The sequence below is a fragment of the Tiliqua scincoides genome, chromosome 2 (assembly GCF_035046505.1).
Source record: "Tiliqua scincoides isolate rTilSci1 chromosome 2, rTilSci1.hap2, whole genome shotgun sequence".
In the NCBI taxonomy this organism is placed as follows: Eukaryota; Metazoa; Chordata; class Lepidosauria; order Squamata; family Scincidae; genus Tiliqua; species Tiliqua scincoides.
Window position 1 is genome coordinate 26640025 of NC_089822.1, and position 20730 is coordinate 26660754.

Sequence of the window (20730 nt, forward strand, 5' to 3'; positions counted from 1 at the left end):
TCTGATTCTGTCCACGGTCTTCATAACTTTAATACATATTTATAGGTGGTAATCCAGCTCATAGCATATATGCACTTAAGTCCTGGTGAAAGTAATAGGATATAACAGTGCATAACAGTGCACCAGATTGTGCCACAACTAGACATCTGTTAGATTTAAGTTTAATTATCTCCTCTTCTAAGATACATCTCAAATATTTTTGAACTTAAATTGCTCACCTTTAAACACAGCAGATTTTTTAAGAAGACAAGACTACTTTAAAAAGACATTACTTTTCTATCAGGTATTTATGGAGGCAACTGGAAAAATACACTTTGCAAAATATTAGCACTTAGTAAGATATTAGAAATGCATGATGGAAGCATGATAGTTGATGAGGTAAGATATAACGGATAGAATGTTCAAGTTATAGTAAGGCGACTTGCTTGGCCACAAAGCTGACTGGTTGCCGGTGGGAAAATTTCTGTAGCTCAGCATATTTTCTGTGGGGACAAAATGGTATGCCCCATGTACATTGCCCTTAGCACACTAGGGGAAGTACAGGAAACAAATGTGATCCAGAAACAGGGATGTGCTGGAGTCATTGCACCGAGTCATGAGTTGAGTTGCAAGTCTGATCCCCTGACTCAAGTTGACTTGCGAACCATAATGGGCGGCTGTCACGATTCGTACTAAGTTGCTGTTGAGTCATTCTTTACTTAAGTCCAGGTCATTACAAGAAACAAATCGTGGCACGAGTCAGGTGCAGCCAAAAAAAAAAGTAAGCAAGCACACACAAACATACAAAACAGAGTTGCAAGCACGCACAAAAGTGAGTCAGAACTTGAGTCTATTCAAGTCATTACTCTTTTTCTATTCACTGGCCCCATGTTGCAAGTTGGGTCTGAGTCAGTGATGATTGTGACTTGAGTCAACATGAGTCGCAGAAAATGCCTCTTTTTGCTACTTGAGTCAAGTCTTTACGTATTGAGTTTCTATCCCTGTCACTAAAGGTAAGGTTAAGATTAAGGTAATTAATGGGGCTGAAATGGCAATGTTTATTTTTTTTAATTTACAGTAGCTCCACTAGCCTCAATGGGTTAAGTGGTTTGTGAATTTTATTGCAATTTCCATAAATATTGGAAATCTAACCTCCCCCCCCCCCCAAAAAAAAAAAATCTAGGGCCTCAATCCCATCCCTAACACCAGCATTGATGCAGCTGTGCCAAAAAGGTCTGCACTGCAGCCAATGAGGGAGGGGGCAACCCAAGGGCAAATAGGAGGTAGGCAAACATTATTTTTACTTACTTCCACCTAAGGAGACCTATAGGTCTCCTTGGACATACACCACATCTTTTGGTGGTGTATGTCCAAGAAGGAAAAGGGTGCAGGGAGTTTTTTAAAAGAGCATTATTCTCACCAGGTCTATCTCCTATCATCTCCTTCCTGTCACCCAGTTCTTCCCAAGGAACACCCCAATCTTCCCATTCCATACCCACAATTCGGCTCTGCCACTGACTCACTGGTACCACTGCCATGTGGTCAGCATGTCTCAGCATTTCTGGCAGCAGTCCACTAGTGCGCTGTAGAACATCTCATTTTGCAACGCCGTAAGTCAAACTGCACTGCCAGCATGCAAGGATTAGGCAGTAAATTGCATTTATTTTATCAGTGTTGAAAAATATTCTAGTATCATTCATAGATAGTTCAGTTAGTTCCATAAGGATTTCAGAACCTAAATCAGAATTATTCAGCATCAATGACATTTATTTATATTTTTCTTTTTGACCTGAATTGCACTGCATAAGACCGAGACAAGGGGTGTCCAGCATAAGGCTGGGGGACTGGATGTGGCCTGCAGAAGCTTTTCATCCGGCCCTCAGGCTCTCAGCTGTTGAGCTGTGCTGAGGTTTTACTACTGAAAGGGCAGCCCACATGAAAACTGGGCTCTCCCATATCTTGAAATATGATCAAGATTTGCGTATTTTCTCTTCCGTCATTTGCAGCTAATGAGTTCCTAAGTGAGAAAAAGTGCTTATTTTTGGTTATGATCTGTTTAATGATATCACATTACGGTGGATGAGGCTTACTTCCAGGAAAGGGTGCCTGGGATTGCAGCCTTGGAGCCTGCTCCTGTGCGTGTCTACTCAGTAGTAAGCCCCATTATAGCGGATGAGGCTTACTTCCAGGAAAGGGTGCCTGGGATTGGAGTCTGCTCCTGTGCATGTCTACTCAGAAGTAAGCCCCATTACAGCGGATGAGGCTTACTTCCAGGAAAGGGTGACTGGGATTGGAGTCTGCTCCTGTGCATGTCTACTCAGAAGTAAGCCCCATTACAGTGAATGAGGCTTAGTCCCAGGAAAGAGTGGCTGGGATTGCAGCCTTGGAACCTGCTCCTGTGCATGTCTACTCAGAAGTAAGCTCCATTACAGTGGATGAGGCTTACTCCCAGGAAAGGGTGCCTGGGATTGGAGTCTGCTTCTGGGCGTGTCTACTCAGAAGTAAGCCCCATTAGAGTCAATGAGGCTTACTCCTAGGAAACAGTGGCTGGGATTGCAGCCTTAGAGCCCACTTCTGTGGGTAGGGCTTTTTTTAAAAAAAAATTCTTGTTTGAGAAAATGAGCAGTGGCAAGGTCTTGCAGCCACCCCCTCCCTGCCAATATTTCTTTACCCAGCATGTAATTAGTCTGTGGAACTCTTTGCCACAGGAAGCAGTGATGACAACTTGCCTAGATGCCTTTAAGAAGGGATTGGACAAATTTCTAGAGGAAAAGTTCATTAAGGGTTACAAGTAATAGCAGGTAAAAGATGTTAATGTATGAGTTGTTTTTTCTAAACTAAAACCTCAGTATTCAGGTTAAATTGCCATGTTGTACTTTGCGATAAATAAGTGGGTTTTGGGTTGCAGTTTGAGCGGTCTCTAAGAGTTTCCCCATCATTGCCTTAGAACAAGCTACTTGCCATGCCCCTTTAATTCTGGTCAGCAAATTTCACACCAAGAAGCACTGCTCTTTCAGTCAACAAAGAAAGAATAGTCTACAATAGAAAAAAATCAACCTCAGCAAAACTTCAAAGGCATCGTATGAATAATGTACAAAGCCAAACAACACAAAAAGAATCAAAGGAGATAAGACCAACATATCTGAAATGTTGCATAGGAATCCTCATTTTTGAGAAAAGATCCATTCTTTCCTGGTTTATTAGGGATGGTTTAAAAGTGGGATGGGGGACGGGGTTCTTCAGTTTTTTGCTCCATGTTTTATAGGACCCTGGGTGAGAAAATAATTTTTTTTTCCCTCAAGAGTACAGTAGCATCTTTCTTTTTGCCTTCTAGGTTGCTTTTACAGGGACTCTAGGGGCACAATCCTAACCAGGTCTCCTCAGAAGTTATTATTAACAGTATTTATATACTGCTTTTCAACAAAAAGTTCACAAAGCGGTTTACAGAGAAAAATCAAATAACTAATGGCTCCCTGTCCCAATAGGGCTCACAATCTAAAAAGATGCAAAAGAACACCAGCAGGCAGCCACTAGAAAAGACACTGCTGGGGTGAAGAGGGCCAGTTACTCTCCCCCTGCTAAAAAAAGAGGAGCACCCACTTGAAAAGGAGCACCCACTTGAAAAAGAAGTAAGTCCTATTTTGTTCAATGGGGGCTTACTCTCAGGAAAGTGTGGTTAGGATTGCAGCCTAAGTCTGTTTCCAATCCATTAAAAAAAATTAAAAACTACTAATATTCCTTGCAACCCAGAAAATGACAATGCTCATTCCAAAAGAAGTCTTAAGAAACCTGTTAATCTTTAAGGTGCCACAAGCCTCTGTTGTTTTTACTACTGGAGACAAGCATAGCTATTCTATGGAATAAATATCTAAAAACATCAGTGTTGAAATTGAGTAATCTAGTGGACATGCATGTTCTTATTCTTTCAGATGAATGCAGTCTAGGTTCTCCTTCTTCACTCCCACACTTGAAAACAGTGACATTTTTATTTATTAAGGGAGCACAGGCATTGGTGTTTGAATATGCATAATGCAGGCTGGCTTGTTATCATCTCACAGAAACAGAACATAGATAAAAAAATCTTAGTAACAGCAGACTTAATACATTCGGTTCTCTCTTTACCCAACAGCTGTCATCAGACCAACAGGAGTTTTCCGTGATTATTTGTGTAGCTCTGTAAGATTATCTTTTTGGTCCCCACTTTTGGTAGTGGGGGGGGGGGGGGCTCTGTCCTAAAAGTGGCAGCACAGAAAAAGGGTCTCACACACATGAAAATGCATGAAACACAGGGCTAAAACAGAGACTTGTTGAAGAGAGAGACTTTCTCAATAACTCATGCCTGGGCAACATCTACTGGTGCTGAGTTATAGTCACTTAGTGCTCTTTGAAAGATAGGGCAAGTGGGGCTCATGGGGGCTATCACTCTCTGCAAAGTTACAGGACATTCATACAGCTCACATGCTGTCCTTGCTCTCTGCTGTCTCTTTCCCTGCTAGAATCCAGCAGTGAGAAGAAGGGCAGTAATTGGACTTCCGAGGCCATTCTGCATTTTCTTTTCCACAGGACCTCTATCTGATAGGCAAGTAGAAACCACCAATCCACACAAAGTCAGTGTGACTAGATGCCATAACCACAAAAGAGGACAAGGCCCCCCAAAATGTAGGACATCCAAGAAAAATATAGGACATGATGAAATAAAAGCTAAAAACACTCGTATACTGATTTCATGTGGTTAAGAACATAAGAACATAAGAACAGCCCCACTGGATCAGGCCATAGGCCCATCTAGTCCAGCTTCCTGTATCTCACAGCGGCCCACCAAATGCCACAGGGAGCACACCAGATAACAAGAGACCTCATCCTGGTGCCCTCCCTTGCATCTGGCATTCTGACACAGCCCATTTCTAAAATCAGGAGGTTGCGCATACACATCATGGCTTGTAACCCATAATGAATTTTTCCTCCAGAAACTTGTTCAATCCCCTTTTAAAGGCATCCAGCCAGATGCCGTCACCACATCCTGCGGCAAGGAGTTCCACAGACCGACCACTCGCTGAGTAAAGAAATATTTTCTTTTGTCTGTCCTAACCCTCCCAACACTCAATTTTAGTGGATATCCCCTGGTTCTGGTGTTAAGAGCATCTCTCTATTCACTTTATCCTTCCCATGCTTAATTTTTATGTCTCAATCATGTCCGCCCTCAGGTGTCTCTTTTCTAGGCTGAAGATGCCCAAACGCCATAGCCTTTCCTCATAAGGAAGGTGCCCAAGCCCAGTAATCATCTTAGTTGCTCTCTTTTGCACCTTTTCCATTTCCACTATGTCCTTTTTGAGATGTGGCAACCAGAACTGGACACAATACTCCAGATGTGGCCTTACCATCAATTTGTACATCAGCATTATAATATTCGCTGTTTTGTTCTCAATACCTTTTCTAATGATCCCAAGCATAGAATTGGCCTTCTTTACTGCCGCTGCACATTGGGTCGACACTTTCATCGACCTGTCCACCACCACCCCAAGATCTCTATTCTGATCTGTCACAGACAGCTCAGAACCCATTAGCCTATAGTTTTGATTTTTTGCCCCAATGTGCATGACTTTACACTTACTTACACTGAAACGCATCTGCCATTTTGCTGCCCATTCTGCCAGTTTGGAGAGATCCTTCTGGAGCTCCTCACAATCACTTCTGGTCTTCACCACTCGGAAAAGTTTGGTGTCATCTGCAAACTTAGCCACATCACTGCTCAACCCTGTCTCCAGGCCATTTATGAAGAGGTTGAAAAGCACCGGTCCCAGGACAGGTCCTTGGGGCACACCACTTTTCACCTCTCTCCATTGTGAAAATTGCCCATTGACACCCACTCTCTGCTTCCTGGTCTCCACCAGGTCTCAATCCAGGAGAGGACCTGCCCTCTAATTCCCTGACTGTGGAGTTTTTTCAGTTTTTTGGTTAATTTAAACACGGTGTTACTTTTTAAATTTAAAACTGTATTACATAAAACTGCATTTTTTTCACAGGGCCTCTATCTGACAGGCAAGTAGAAACCACCAATGCATTAGGTCAAAGTCAGTGTGACCAGCTGTCATAACCACAAAAGAGGACAAGGCACCCCAAAATGTAGGACATGACAAAATAAAAGCTAAAAGCACTCGTATACTGATTTCATGTGGTTAATTTAAACACTATATTACTTATTATTAAATTTAAAACTATATAACATATAATTTATTAATTACAAGAAGTCTATGCGCTACCTGCTCACAGGGAAAAGGAAGGCATTTAAGTTCTTTTCCAGGACACGAGGCTAAAAAAGAGGACATGTCCTGGAAAAAGAGGACTTCTAGTCAACCTGGTCAAAGTCGAGCACTAGGCCTCAGGCCTATCTATAGGTCTCAGGCCTACAAGAGTCCCACCCTCTTATCTGGCAGCTGCTAGTGATTTTTTAGCAGTGAATGAAAGACACTTTGCACTTGTTCAAAGCACATCTCTTTTTTTATTACTTCCCAAGCGGATGAGACTGAGCCATAGCACTGAATGAATATGCTGAGACTAATTTAGTCTTTGGCTCAAATAAAACCCTGGGACTGTCCAATACCTGTTATTCCCACATCCATTCCCCATGGTTGGCTAGTTGAGGCTTCAGCTACATAATGAAAGCTATTTGAGGTTCTGTAAAAGATTTAGGGCGCAATCCTAAACCCTTATGTCAGTGCTTTCCAGCACTGGCATAGCGGTGCCAATGGGACATGTGCTGCATCCTGCAGTTGGGTGTCACTCACGGAGGCCGCCTCAAAGTAAGGGAATGTTTATTCCCTTACCTCAGAGCTACATTGCCCTTATGTCAGCGCTGGAAAGCACTGACATAAGGGGTTATGTCTTAAGGGGTCTTAAGGGGTTATGACATAAGGGGTTATGTCTATAAGGGGTTATAAGGGGCTATCCAACTTTCCAATGCTGGTGCAGCCACAATGCAGCTCCAAGGAAAGGGGACAAACATTCCCTTACACTGAGGAGGCCTCCATGACTGCCCCTCTGCTGCAGGATGCAGTACATGCCCTGTTAGCACGGCTGCACCAGCACTGGAAAATTGGATAGGATTTGTCCTTAGGCAGCAATTTTCAAGCTTTTTTTATCTCATGGCACACTGACAAGGCACTAAAGTTGTCAAGGCACACCATCAGGTTTTTGATAATTGACAAGGCACACCACGCTGCCAGTGGGGGATTCACATCCCCCATTGGCCCTACTAATCCATGACCTTCTCCCAAATTCCTGTGGTACACCTGTGGCTCACTCATGGCACACCAATGTGCCATGGCACAGTGGTTGAAGATGGCTGGATAAAGGCGTCCAAAAGGCATAGTGCCTTCTCAGAAGCAGAGGACGGAAGGCAGGGGTGATGCATTGCCAGATCTCTGGCAGTCAGCCCTAAGGAAATTGATGCTCTCCACAAACCAAGCTGGAAGGGCTTGAGCATATGTACCCTCCTCACATGCACATGTTTCCATCCTGAGGGCCGAGGAGCTTTATACCTGGCAGCACCTCCTACCGGTTCTTCTTTCCTAGACTCCACCTCATAGACATCATTGAAGTGGAGAATGACCAGGTCGCTCGGGTTCTCCTCTGGGGATCCTGGACCCAGGCTGGTGCTTGCACCATTTTTATTCCCCCCTGCAGAGGAAAGGGAAAAGCAGTCATGCTCCTGAGCAAGCAGGTCTTCCATTGTGAGGGGGACAAAATGGCTTCTGAACACCAGCAGTGAGCCAGAGAGGGAAAGACTACTGGAGTCACATGACCTGGAGGCTCTATAGGAGGTGGCAGATGGTATTTGCTGTGGGGCAATGCGATGCTCTTTGTGCAAGGAAATGCAAAGAGGACAGCACTGTGTGTTTGTTTTCTGAGAAAGAAAAATGAGCACATTCCCCCAACAGCTGTACCTAACACACCATTAAACTGTCTTAAATCCCAGTGATTTTCTCTGGACTGTAGGGCCCTGCATCCATTTTTATCTCTGACAAATTCCTCATAAATAACGTCTCACGGGAAAGGACCTTGCTTCTCTTCCTCCAGGCAAATCATGTTTTTGATACTTCCCCACAGATAAGCGGCACACAGGGCCCTAAATAAAACAGCTCTTTGTGCAACATTATTCAGAAACCATGGCAACCAGAAACCACAGACCTTCACAACTTCATAATGGCTGCAACCACAAGGCAATTGTCAGCCACTCCAGCAGGCCACTGAATGGCACTGTATCTCTCCGGGGTAGTGTGGTGGTGTGTGCCTCATTGTGAAAAGTCATTAATGTATGGTCCAAGTGTTGACCAGGTAGCTGAGCTTGCAAACACCGGTTTCCCTTACAGCACCTGCTGCTGCTATAGGTAACAATTCCAGTACCAATGCAACAAAGTTGTGTTGTTTGGCCATTGTGTTGTTTTGGAGGGCATAATCTCTGCTACACTCAGAGACTGAAAACAATGAACAAATATATCTGCTTTTCATAGGGCCGCTGCCTTTCGTAAGGCTGCAGCTTCATGATATCTGTTCATTCGCTGAAATACATTAAAAAGTCATTTGTCCGTAGCCCAACATCAAAATATTTGAAAGATAAACTGGTCAGGTTGAATAACCAAAGTCAGAGCTGGCCAAGTGGCATCTCTTGTCTTTTAGACAATAGGGAACTTCGCTTCTCAAAAGAATGGATAATCTCACAATTTGAAGTGAAAATAATTTCTCTTGGACTCAAAGATAAATGCAAGCAGCTGTCATGAAAAAGCTACAAAATTGGACCTAGAGAAGATGACCAAAAGATATTAAAATTAAGATTTGCCACTTTTTTCTGGTATAATTCTATTGCCTTTATAGCATCAAAACAGGCAGAAAATCAACAGATCCTGCTTTTTGCCAAAGGGAAAAGGTAGTGATGCAAAAAAAAGATTTACCTGCTAAATTTTCTTTCTGTCAGGCAGCTGTTTAAGGTACAGGAACTGGCTTCTATCAGAAAAAAGGTGGTAACCTGCAGTAAACCCTGAAAATCAGGACCTAACCTGAAAATAAAAGCAGTGATCAATTTTGATTGAGTCAGAATGTAACCTGGAAGAATTTCCATTTGTTATCCATCAACATTTGCAGCTGAGATTCCACTCTATTGTCAATCAGTCCTAGCAAACACACGAACAGGAAGATATATGATTTACACTATGGTGCTCTATAATAGGCCTTCCCATGCATACTGTAAAAGGAATGTTTTTTTTCCTAGTTAAAATTTTATTAATATTTATATTTTCTCTCTCTCTCTCTCTCTCTGTGTGTATTGTGTGTGTGCATGAGAAAGAGTGAGACAGAAAGAGAGAGAGTCACACACACACAGAGGGAGAGTGTGTGTGTGTCTCTCTGTCTCGCTCTTTCTCATGCACACACACACAATACACACACAGAAACGGAGGTGAACATGTCAGGCGTTCACCCTGGAAATATTACAACAGTTATCACTTGAAACACTATTGGAAATTTAGAACTATAGTCTTTCGTACACTTCTCAGTTACTTTTTATTATTAAAATGACTTTTTTTTTAAATTGAAGCTTTTAACACTAAACATATTCACTGGTGAATGAATATCAGATCATGACTTTTACAAGGCCTACCCTCTCTTTGAAAATCAATCCTCAAATTGCAGATAATTGTGAAACATGCGATAAATGCCATTCCACTATTGCCTCACTTCATTTTAATTATCTGTGTTTTTTTCCCAAGCAAATGAAATATGAGAAACTATGGTCAGAAGGTCTAAAGGTAGGATATAAATTTTTGTTATATTTTATTTATATATTTATTATTTTCATTTTTATTCCACCTTTTATCACACATGATCCTGAGCTGGCTAACTGCAAAATATACAAAATATAAAACAATCTAAAACAACATCAAAATTGAAACAGAGATTAAAATTCAGGTGCAGCTCACCTCCTCCAGTATCCTTAAAGCCTCAAAGCCTGGCAAAATAAGTAGTTCATAAGAATCTTTTTTAAAGCAGGGGAAGCCTCCTGGAATTCTACATCCATTGGTCCGCAAACCCTGTCCTGTATGCATGCCTGCAACCTAGCCTATTTCAATGGTGGACTGGAGTATGGTCTCCCTGGAAAATCTCAATGAATGGGCAGTTTTACATGGAAACAGATGGTTCTTTGGGTGTTAAGGGTCCAACCTGTATAGGGCTTTAAAGATAAGAACCAGCACTTTCAACTGGACCAAAAAAAATGAGGACTCAAATATATAAATATAATGCAAAGATGGGAAGAATACAAACATATTGATTTGGGGAAAAACATTTTACCCACATTTATCATTGAAAAGGCAAAAGATTATGGGTGTTTTATCTTTTTTTAAAGTATGGTTTGCTTCCATCACTGTTTACACTATGGTCATCCATACAGATTTCAGGATCCTGCATGTGGATGTAGATGAAAATAGCAGCATCTGGCCTTCATGGATGGCAAGCATGAATGACTGAGAGAGAGGTCAACCTGAGGATCGTGGTGCATTCACATGAAGGATAAGAAGAAGGATAAGCCTGGTTATGGCATACCCTCTCTAGAAAGTTTTGTTTTCGAATGAATGCACCCATTTTCCTAGTTGACTGTGCAACTTTGGGGAGGCCTGTGACTCCAAGCTATGTGACATGTGTCCATGTGACATAGAGCCCATACTTTGCACGTACAAGGTCCCAGGTATCAGGTTCAATTCCAGCCATCTTCCAGATAGGGCAAAGTAAGACCCATGCTCAAAACCCCAGAGAATGGTTGCATGTCACTACTGACAATACTGAGTGAGGTGGTCTGACTTACTATAAGGCAACTTCATATGTAAAGTTGGCAGCCTCTACTCATTTACTCTGAGTAGCAGCCTTCCAAATCTAATGGGGCTGATGTATATTGCAACCTTGTGAGCATTTACTTGGGAGTTTGAACACATGGAGACTTCCTTCTGAGTAAACATTCTTTAAATCTACCTATCGCCTTCCAAAAACAATAGCTGAAAGGAGCAGCAAAAAGTAAGGGGGCTGGGCCCTTTTTAGTCCCCTATAATTCCTACTGATTTGAATATTTTGATGGTTCTTTATTGTAGCAGAAGTTGGTTCAAGTGCAGGTATGCAAGTTTTAAGTAATGGTTATGAAAATATGAATAGCAGTTTCAACTGCTGTGTTCATTTGGAAGTTAGTGAACAACTTTTTTTCAAGCTTGCATCTAAGTAATTTATTTTTTCACATGAATTCTTGCAGCAATTAGCTCAGCCTTTGGAAAAAAAATATGAAAGAAATCTGACAAAAGGTAATAATCTAAATAAATGTTCATTTTCACCGCTTTAAAAAAGTAGCTCTAGAAAGGTAAAAAGGCACAAGAAAACATGCAGACAATATACAGGCAAAATGTATACAGTGCTTCCTTCTAAAAAAATCACTGACAGGGATAAAAGTTTAAAAGTTAAACAGGAGCAATGTCTGTAATTACAAGGGTGTTTGCAAGGAACAGCTGCAGGGCTTTCCCTGCTCCTCCTGTGACTTTGTTGCCCACGCGAAGGAAGGATGAACAATCCCATATGGCTGCTGTGGTGAGGGCCCAAAGCCAGTATGCAGATCTTGTGAAAAACCGCTGGTGAGCATAGGGCCTTAAGTCTGCTTTAGTATGTGTACATTTTTTTCGCAATGCTTCTTGCAATACTAGATACTGAAACACTTCTGAACATCAAGGCCTTCATTCACTCGATCTCCTGTTCCTCACCTGGAATCTGCAAAAGTTTGCACACTCAGCAAACTGTGTGCACTCTTTTGCTGTCCCCATCCCTTCCCCCCCCATTAATTGCGTTTACAACCTGGATCTACTAGTTCTGAAACTGTATAATGTAAGTGACCAAAAAACGCAAGGAGAACACAGTGGGTGCAGTCTTGAGTGTGCCTTGGGCCAGCGCAAGTCCCTTGTCTGTAAAGCATGTCTGTGCCTCCTCAAGAGTCAGCTAGATGAGTGCAGGGACGCACACTGACCCTGCCAACTCTGGCAGGGAGGGTTGCATCTGCCGTGCTCAGCCGACACAAGGGTCTGGGGAGGGCAGGGAGGAGGCGGGAGGGAGGCATTCCCAGGGGCGGGCGGGGAACAGGATGCAGGTCTGGGACCCGGCTCTTATGCCGGATCCCTACCCTGTTCTCCGAGCAGCACGGAGCAGCTGCAAGCCAATCTGCTCTCCTCTGACTTATGCCACCTCCTGAGGTGGCATAAGTCCGAGGAGCCCCATTGGGGTTGTGGTGTCTTACCCAGGGGTAAGGGGAAGATGTAGTGGCTTGCCTCCAGCTGAGCCACTTTGGGCCTCTATCTTGTGCTGGATACAGCACAGGTCTCCTAGCCTGCATGTTCCAGCTCAAGATAGGATTGTGCTGAGTATGTTTCATCTTCAACTTGATTGGGATTTTGAAAATGGCTTCATAGTCTTTGGAACTCTCTTCCTTCAGATACCTCCTTTGAGCCCACATTTTCCTTGTATTCTTTGACTTATCCCATTAATCCTCTGTAACCAAATCCAACTGTAACCAAACTTTCAGTACGTGTAATGGCATTTGCCCACATTCACATCGCCCTAGCCTTGCGTTGTGTCCAAAGAAAGTACCACTGAAATCAATGAAACAAGTTAGTTGTGACTATCTCAAACCTTATTAATTTTTAAGACAAGAGGTAATAAAAATATTACCTCCCAAGAGGTGATAATAATTTGTTTGGATATAGCCTCTTGTCTTTCCTTCCCCTCCCTCTGTCTGTCTGTTTTGGAATGCAAGCTATTTGGTGCAGGGACCTGTCCTGTTTACACATACTAGAGTGGATTGTAAGTCACCACAGATGTGGATGGCACAGTATAAACAATAAAAATGAAACTGTGTCTGGAAAAAAAATTGTTTATTATGCTTTCTAAATGTAACAACGGCGCAGCACATATCAGTCATTTAAAGTACAACTGATCAAAGGTACATTATGCTAAAGATAACAGAATAAAAATGAACAAAAATATGTTTGCCATTTTCAGAAATTCGGAACGCATCTGTATATATTTGTTTTCAGTGTATCTGTAAAAAAAAATCATATCCCATACAACATTCTTTATTTCTGGCAGCTAATCTGGCAAAATGTCATTTGAAATGTGGCCAGCCACTTCTCCTGGAGGCTTTCCATCGACTTAATGTTCACACTCTGGTGGATAGCTCTAAATGCCTTTGATGACTTGGACAACGCCATCTGGGCGTCCGATCACGCTTTTTAGTTTACAATGCAATCTCAGCAGTTTTTGGAGAGTTTAAAAAAAAAAAAAAAACTTCTGTTTTCAGAGTGCCACTCTAGTTTCATGTGCTGTAGGCTGCTTTTTACTTCATTCATCAACTGCTCCTAACCAGTATCTGTAGTAGGCTGTGGCTCTTCCTGGCAAGTCTTCCGCTTCTGGTGGTAGAAATAAATACATACATCTGTTGTCTACCAACCACCTTGTCCTGCCCACATCCTAGCCTGCTCTCCACCCTGTTGCAGCCTCTCTGCTGGCAGAGTTGCACCAGTGGATGGTATGTGCCTTGTTAATGGTGGTGTGCAATTTTCTGATTGCTGAAATAGCGTCTGTGTAGCACCCACTGGCAGAAGGGCTTTTGCACTGGCTGGTCTATCTATGTGGTGGCATATGTGGTGGCACGCTGGTGTTTCCCCTGGTTAGGAGTGGACATTTAGAGCACAATCCCATGCATGTCTACTCTGAAGTAAGTCCCATTATGGTCAATGGGGCTTACTTCCAGGTAAGTGGGGATAGGATTGCAGCTTTAGACCCAAATCCTAACCAACTTTCCAGTATTGCATGCTGTGTGCTGCATCCTGCAGATGGGGGGCACTCATGGAGGCCTCCTCAAAGTAAGGGAATGTTTGTTCCCTTACCTTGGAGCCGCTTTGCCCTTATGTCAGTGCTGCAAAGTGGGTTAGGATTGTGCTCTTAGGGCACAATCCTAACCAGGTCTACTCAGAAGTAAGTCCTATTTTGTTCAATGGGGCTTACTCTCAGGAAAGTGTGGTTTGGATTGCAGCTTTAGTTTTCTAAAAACCAGAGTGGGTACATTGATTTCGTACATAAATATTATTGTGGATATATTTGCTGCTTTGTTGGGATTTCATTGTCCATGCCAGCCACTGGCTCTGAAAAATGAAAAGTCAGTGAACTTCTTGCATTTCTGTTGTGATTCATTATTATTATTATTATTATTGTATCGTTTTTCAACAAAAAGTTCACAAAGCAGTTTGTGATTCATGTTGCACATATGTCCATATGAAAATGTATACATGCTCACTAAGATGTGGGCACACTGTGGGATGCCTGCCCCCAAACCCATAATGTGCATATGTGTGAATGTGATCACATGTGCACTAAGGTACACAACTAAAATCTGCTCCTTGGGCTACCATTTCTCATCTACTCTTGGCAAATTATGGAGAAGACAGAACCATACATGAAAGCAGCAGAGATTATAGTGAAGACAGTGGGTTGTGTAGACAATGGAAAGCAGTTGGTGATCACTCACAATATCGGATTCAGAATGTCTGACAATGCACTAATGCTACATATCAGAACCCCAAAAGGCCTTGCAACAACTGCAGCTTAGAAGCAGAATTATTAAGTACAAGACTGGAATCTGTCACTTCGGTCAGGTCAACTGAACATATTATTGCTACCTCTTCCTTCCAGATATTTCTAAACAATGAAGCAATCCTACTTGGAAGCATGTCCTTATTGAATTAAGTGGGACTGACTTTTGCTGAAAACATGGTTAGAATCAGACGGAAAATTAGCTGGATTAATTCTAGAATTTTCTTCACTAGAGGGGCAGCCCAATCTTACCCAAATCTCCCCAACAATGCAGCCATGCCAATGGAACATGCACTGTGGGAGGGGGGCAGTTGGAAATGTCTCCTCTGGGAAATGAGGTTTTGTTCATTTTCACCAGAAAAGTCTTCACTACCACTATGGGACTCCTTGGATCTACACCTGCTGTTTAGCAGGTGTAAGTCCAAGATGGGTAATGGCAGCAGTAAGAAAAATGGACGGGGTTAGGATATTGGCATACATGAGTCTACTCCTTCCAGCCTTCTCCCAGACCCAGACTCGCGCCTTTAGGCAAGAGCCTGTTAACTGCTACCTGTGGAGGTGTGGAAGAGGAGACATGAGTTCTGCCAGTTCTGCCCTTGGTTGGTGTGTCTCCCTCCTGCCTGGGAAAACCCTCATTCCTCCCCACAACAATTGCACTCTACCTTTGTTGTTCCAGCAACAAGAGAGTCCAATTATATCCTGGTAATTATTTAATACCTTGCCTGAATGTGAAGTCTAAGAGTGATCAGCGTCTAAGAGTCTAAGAGTGATCAGTGCACGCTTGAGGTAACATCAATGTCCACAGGATCTTTTATCCATCCATTCATCCATTTGGAGACTTCTATCCTGCTTTTGGCACGCAAGGTGGCTCACAACATATCAAAAATAATTACCTAATCATAATATCAAAATAATAAAATAATGCATACAGCAAACTCTCAGTTACAAACATCCAAATTATGAAGTTTTGCTTTAATGAAGAATGTTTTTTTTAACCTTTAATTTCAATTTGGGTAGAAAATTTTCACTATAGTGAAGAAATCTGTTCATTGGTGAGCAATTCAAACTTCTTAGATGTCTAGAATTTCTCGCTTTGTGCTGCGGATGAATGCACTAAGTGCAAATGCATTGTGGGTCTACATCACATCATCCCATGATATGCTCTCCATTTGTCAGTATTCTTTGTGTGCAAAGCTCTTGAGTGATCTTGTGGGTTCAACACCGCCCTTAGTTCTGTCAATATGCCTCCCTTTAGCTGGTTAAGAGTCTTTAAATTTTTTTCTTGAATATATTATGTCACTTTTGCATTTCAACAGTGGACTGTGTTTTGCATTTTATACCAGTCAGAAGATATTACATAAGAATTAATGGTATTTTAAGCCTTGGTTTACTGTTGTGATATACTAATGCAACTGTTTTTGATGCAGAAATTGCTTTCATACATTGAATGATAGGTGTATTGCCACAAAAAAATAATTCAATAAAATATGAAAAAAATTACAGTGAATCTAAAAACATAATTCCTAAAGCCTGGACACTTTAATGGGGTATGGGCCTGCATAGCTCCAGATGTGACAACTCATTGAATTACCCATGAACATGGACTAGGAAGAAAGGAGTCAAAATATAGTCAATTAATTGAAACCCAAAAGAAAAAGGAATTAAAATGGAAAAGGGGGATAGTCAAAGGTACAACAAACTGGCTAATGAAAATGCTTGTCTTTGGCTGGATATCTTTTCCAGTCGCTGTTTGCTGGTGTTCTTCATCTTTTTATGTAGATTGTGAGCCCTTTTGGAGCCATTTATTTATCTGATTTTGGACACAATCCTACCCTACGCTGGAACAGGCAAGCCAAGAGGCTTGTGCTGTATCCAGCGTAGGATAGAGGCCAAAAGCGACACAGCCAGAGGTAAGGCGCTCTTGCCCCTATGAGTCTCCTTGGACTTGCACCGCCTGTTGAGGTGGCACAAGTCTAAGGAGAGTGGAGCGACTTGAAGCAGCTCTGTTCTCCCCAAGAATGGGGGTTGAGATCCAGCATAAGTGCTGGATCCCAGGCCCACCTCCCGCTCCCCACCCACCTGCCTCCAGGGCGGCCCACTGTCCCCCTGCCCAGGAATGCCTCCCTCCTGCCTCCTCCCCACTCACCCCAGAGCTTTGCGTCGGCCCAGTTAAACAACAGAGCAGCAACTGAGCCAAAAAATATTTGTGTTGTGGGTTGCTTGATGCTTTTTCAAAATCCATTCCCCCCTTTTCCTGTGCAAGTCAGTTTTGCTCTCTGCTCCCCTCCTCCTTCCATCCCCACCCACTGATTGTACTCAATCAAACTGTCCGCACACCTGTCCTCCGTGTATTTATTACTTGTTTATTTTCTGACCCTCAGCACTGTGTCAGATATGCCAAGCGGCCCTCATGCTGAAAAGTTTGAAAACCCCTGGGTTACACTGTAAAACTGCTCTTACCTTGAAGATTGTCTTCCTAAAATCCAACCTAAATCTCACCTCCTGCAGCTTAAGCCCATTAGATCTACTCTCTCGGGCAGCAGAAAACAAATCATTGCCCTCTTTCAAGACCTTCAGGTATGTGAGGAGTGCTATCATGTGCCGCTGCTGCCTTCCCTAAGATAAACATACAGAGTGCTCTCAATCTTTCCTCATAGGACTTGTTTTCCAGACCCCTGACCATCCTTTTTGCCTTTCTCTGAAACCGCTCAAGTTTGGCTGCATCTGTGTAGCACCCAGAACTGGACACAATACTCTCAGTGCAATCTGTCTAGCATGGAGTAAAGTGCAACCACTAATTCTTGCAACCTGGAAACTATAGTTGTACTAATACAACCTAAAATTGCATTAGCATTCTTTGCAGTTACATCACACTGCTGACGTGATTCATGTTCCACTTGTGATCCACTGTAGCACCAAAATGCCTTTCATATGTTGTACTGCTTGCCCTTTCCATACCTGTGCCTTAGATTTTTTTTTGCCTACATGCAGAACTTTGCATTTGTCCCTACTGAATTTCATTCTGTTAGTTTCAGCCCTTGTCTTCCATTCTATCAAGTCTTCCTGAATGCCTCTGTTGTCTTCTGCTGTGTTAGCTAGGATAAGGATTCCTTATCAAAGGCTTTTACTTATTGAGAAACTCAAAGAATGAGTCTGCTGTTGTTGTTTTATTGTTTTAATGTATTTTTATATGTTCTAGGCTTTGAAAATGGGTTATTGAAAGGCCGTGGAGGCACAAATACAGCAAGTAAGAAAGGAAATGAATGAATAAATAAGAACCTCAGAACTGGGTAGGCAGATAAATAGTGGGTAAGAGCACTTCAAAGACAAGTCTGCTGGAAATCTAGGAGAGCATAACAGGATGTTTTGGAGTTCAGCAAAGGAGTTCTGGAGTGGCTAAAAGTAGCTCATCCCAGTTCAAATCTCACATCAATTAACTCACTAGGCAAACTGAAGCAAGCTTTCCCTTCCCTTTCCCCAATCTGCAGTCTTGGAATAATAACAGTGACCTACTTTGCAAGGTTATTTTAACAACAGAGATGTTATAAAATGTTTTGAATGCTCAAAAGGCACTACATAAATCTTAGGCAGTACTATAATTAATAGGTGCAATTAATGAGGGAAAGTGATTGATTTGTACTTAGTGTCACCTGACTTCTTGAACCAGCAGCTTCAGATCCCATTTCCCAGAGCAGCTTTGGACTGGATGGTAACACCATCCTGTGGTTCCTCTGCCAACCTGCTGTCAAGATAATAGAGAGCAGAGGTCTGGTATTTACCTCTCAGGCCCAGAGACTGGGTCTTGTGGTACCTGGTAACTTATGTCCCTTTGCTCGGGAACTAAAGTAAAAACAACAAATCTGATGGGTAATAATGAAAAGTTTCAGTATATAGCAGGGGCAGCCAAATGTAAGAGCCCCATATAATACACTCCGTATGTTTGAGAGCCACAATATTTAAGAAGCATTTAAATTCTTAAATATATTTACTCACCATGAACAGTACATTTACATTTAAATCCAGTTGACTCTCAGTTTACATTTAAATCCAGTTGACTCTATATTGGTAAATAATTATAAAGCTTTGGAAATTTTTTTTGCCTCTTATATTAATTGTGATGCCTCTTATATTAATTCTCCCTTGGGGAGAAAAGTGGGTAAAAATACAGTTAATAATAATAAAGAATAATACATAAAAAAGGAGTTCAGCAAACAGATGTCCACAAACCACACAATATATGTCAAACAGCAGCATGTAGCTTGAGAGCCACAGCTTGGCCACCCCTGGTATATAGTCTTATATCCCTAAAGGAAATCTTGGAATGTTATGCTTTGGTTTGATCAATTCTCAAGTGTAGGAGTTTACTCACATTCGTTGACAATGTGAGGAGACTTAGGAGACTTAGAGATGGCAGAAAAATTGAATGAGTTCTTTGCTGCAGAAGACCTCGGGCAGCTGCCCGAACGGCCCCTCCTGACCAAGGGATTAAGTCAGATAGAGGTTAAAAGAGAAGATGTTTCAGACCTCATTGATAAAGATCAGTAAGTCACCGGGCCCTGATGGCATCCACCCTAGAGTTATTAAGGAATTGAAGAATGAAGTTGCTGATCTCTTGATTAAAATATGCAACTTGTCCCTCAAAATGGCCACAGTGCCAGAGGATTGGAGGATAGCAAATGTCACGCTGATCTTTAAAAAGGGAAAGAGGGGGGACCCGGGAAACTATAGGCCAGTCAGCCTAACATCTATATCGGGTAAGATGGTGGAATGCCTCATCAAAGATAGAATCTCAAAACACATAGACAAACAAGCCTTGCTGAGGGAGAGTCAGCCTGGCTTCTGTAAGGGTAAGTCTTGCCTCACAAACCTTTTAGAATTCTTTGAAAGGGTCAACAGGCATGTGGATGTGGGAGAACCCGTGGACATTATCTATCTGGACTTTCAGAAGGCATTTGACACGGTCCCTCACCAAAGGCTACTGAAAAAACTCCACAGTCAGGGAATTAGAGGGCAGGTCCTCTCCTGTATTGAGACCTGGTTGAAGACCAGAAAATCGAGAGTGGGTGTCAATGGGCAATTTTCATAATGGAGAGAGGTGAAAAGCGGTGTGCCCCAAGGATCTGTCCTGGGACCGGTGCTTTTCAACCTCTTCATAAATGGCCTGGAGACAGGGTTGAGCAGTGAGGTGGCTAAGTTTGCAGATGACACCAAACTTTTCCGAGTGGTGAAGGCCAGAAGTGATTGTGAGGAGCTCCAGAAGGATCTCTCCAGACTGGCAGAATGGGTAGCAAAATGGCAGATGCATTTCAATGTAAGTAAGTGTAAAGTCATACACATTGGGGCAAAAAATCAAAACTTCACATATAGGCTAATGGGTTCTGAGCTGTCTGCGACAGATCAGGAGCCAGATCTTGGGGTAAAATTGGTGAAGGCCAATTCTATGCTTGGAATCATTAGAAAAGGTATTGAGAACAAAACGGCTAATATTATAATGCAGTTTTACAAATCAATGGTAAGGCCACACCTGGAGTATTGTGTCCAGTTCTGGTCGCCGCATCTCAAAAAGGATATAGTGGAAATGGAAAAGGTGCAAAAGAGAGCAACTAAGATGATTGCTGGGTTGGGGCACCTTCCTTATGAGGAAAGGCTATGGTGTTTGGGCCTCTTCAGCCTAGAAAAGAGACGCCTGAGGGGGGACATGATTGAGACATACAAAATTATGCAGGGGATGGACAGAGTGGATAAAGAGATGCCCTTTACACTCTCACATAACACCAGAACCAGGGGACATCCACTAAAATTGAGTGTTGGGAGGGTTAGGACAGACAAAAGAAAATATTTCTTTACTCAGCGTGTGGAACTCCTTGCTGCAGGATGCGGTGACGGCATCTGGCCTGGATGCCTTTAAAAGGGGATTGGACAAGTTTCTGGAGGAAAAAACCATTACAGGTTACAAGCCATGATGTGTATGTGCAACGTCCTGATTTTAGAAATGGGCTATGTCAGAATGCCAATGCAAGGGAGGGCACCAGAATGCAGGTCTCTTGCTATCTGGTGTGCTCCCTGGGGCATTTGGTGGGGCTGCTG

At 42.5% G+C, this 20730-nt stretch overlaps 1 protein-coding gene across 1 annotated transcript in view; it reads right to left on the minus strand.

Moving 5' to 3' along the window:
• Positions 1–20730, minus strand: part of LOC136638492 (mannosylglucosyl-3-phosphoglycerate phosphatase-like) — a 48998-nt gene that overhangs the window by 23198 nt on the left and 5070 nt on the right. Inside the window, exon 2 of the mRNA XM_066612536.1 lies at positions 7518–7656. Within this exon, the coding sequence (XP_066468633.1) occupies positions 7518–7656 (139 nt within the window). The remainder of the gene's footprint in view (positions 1–7517; positions 7657–20730) is intronic.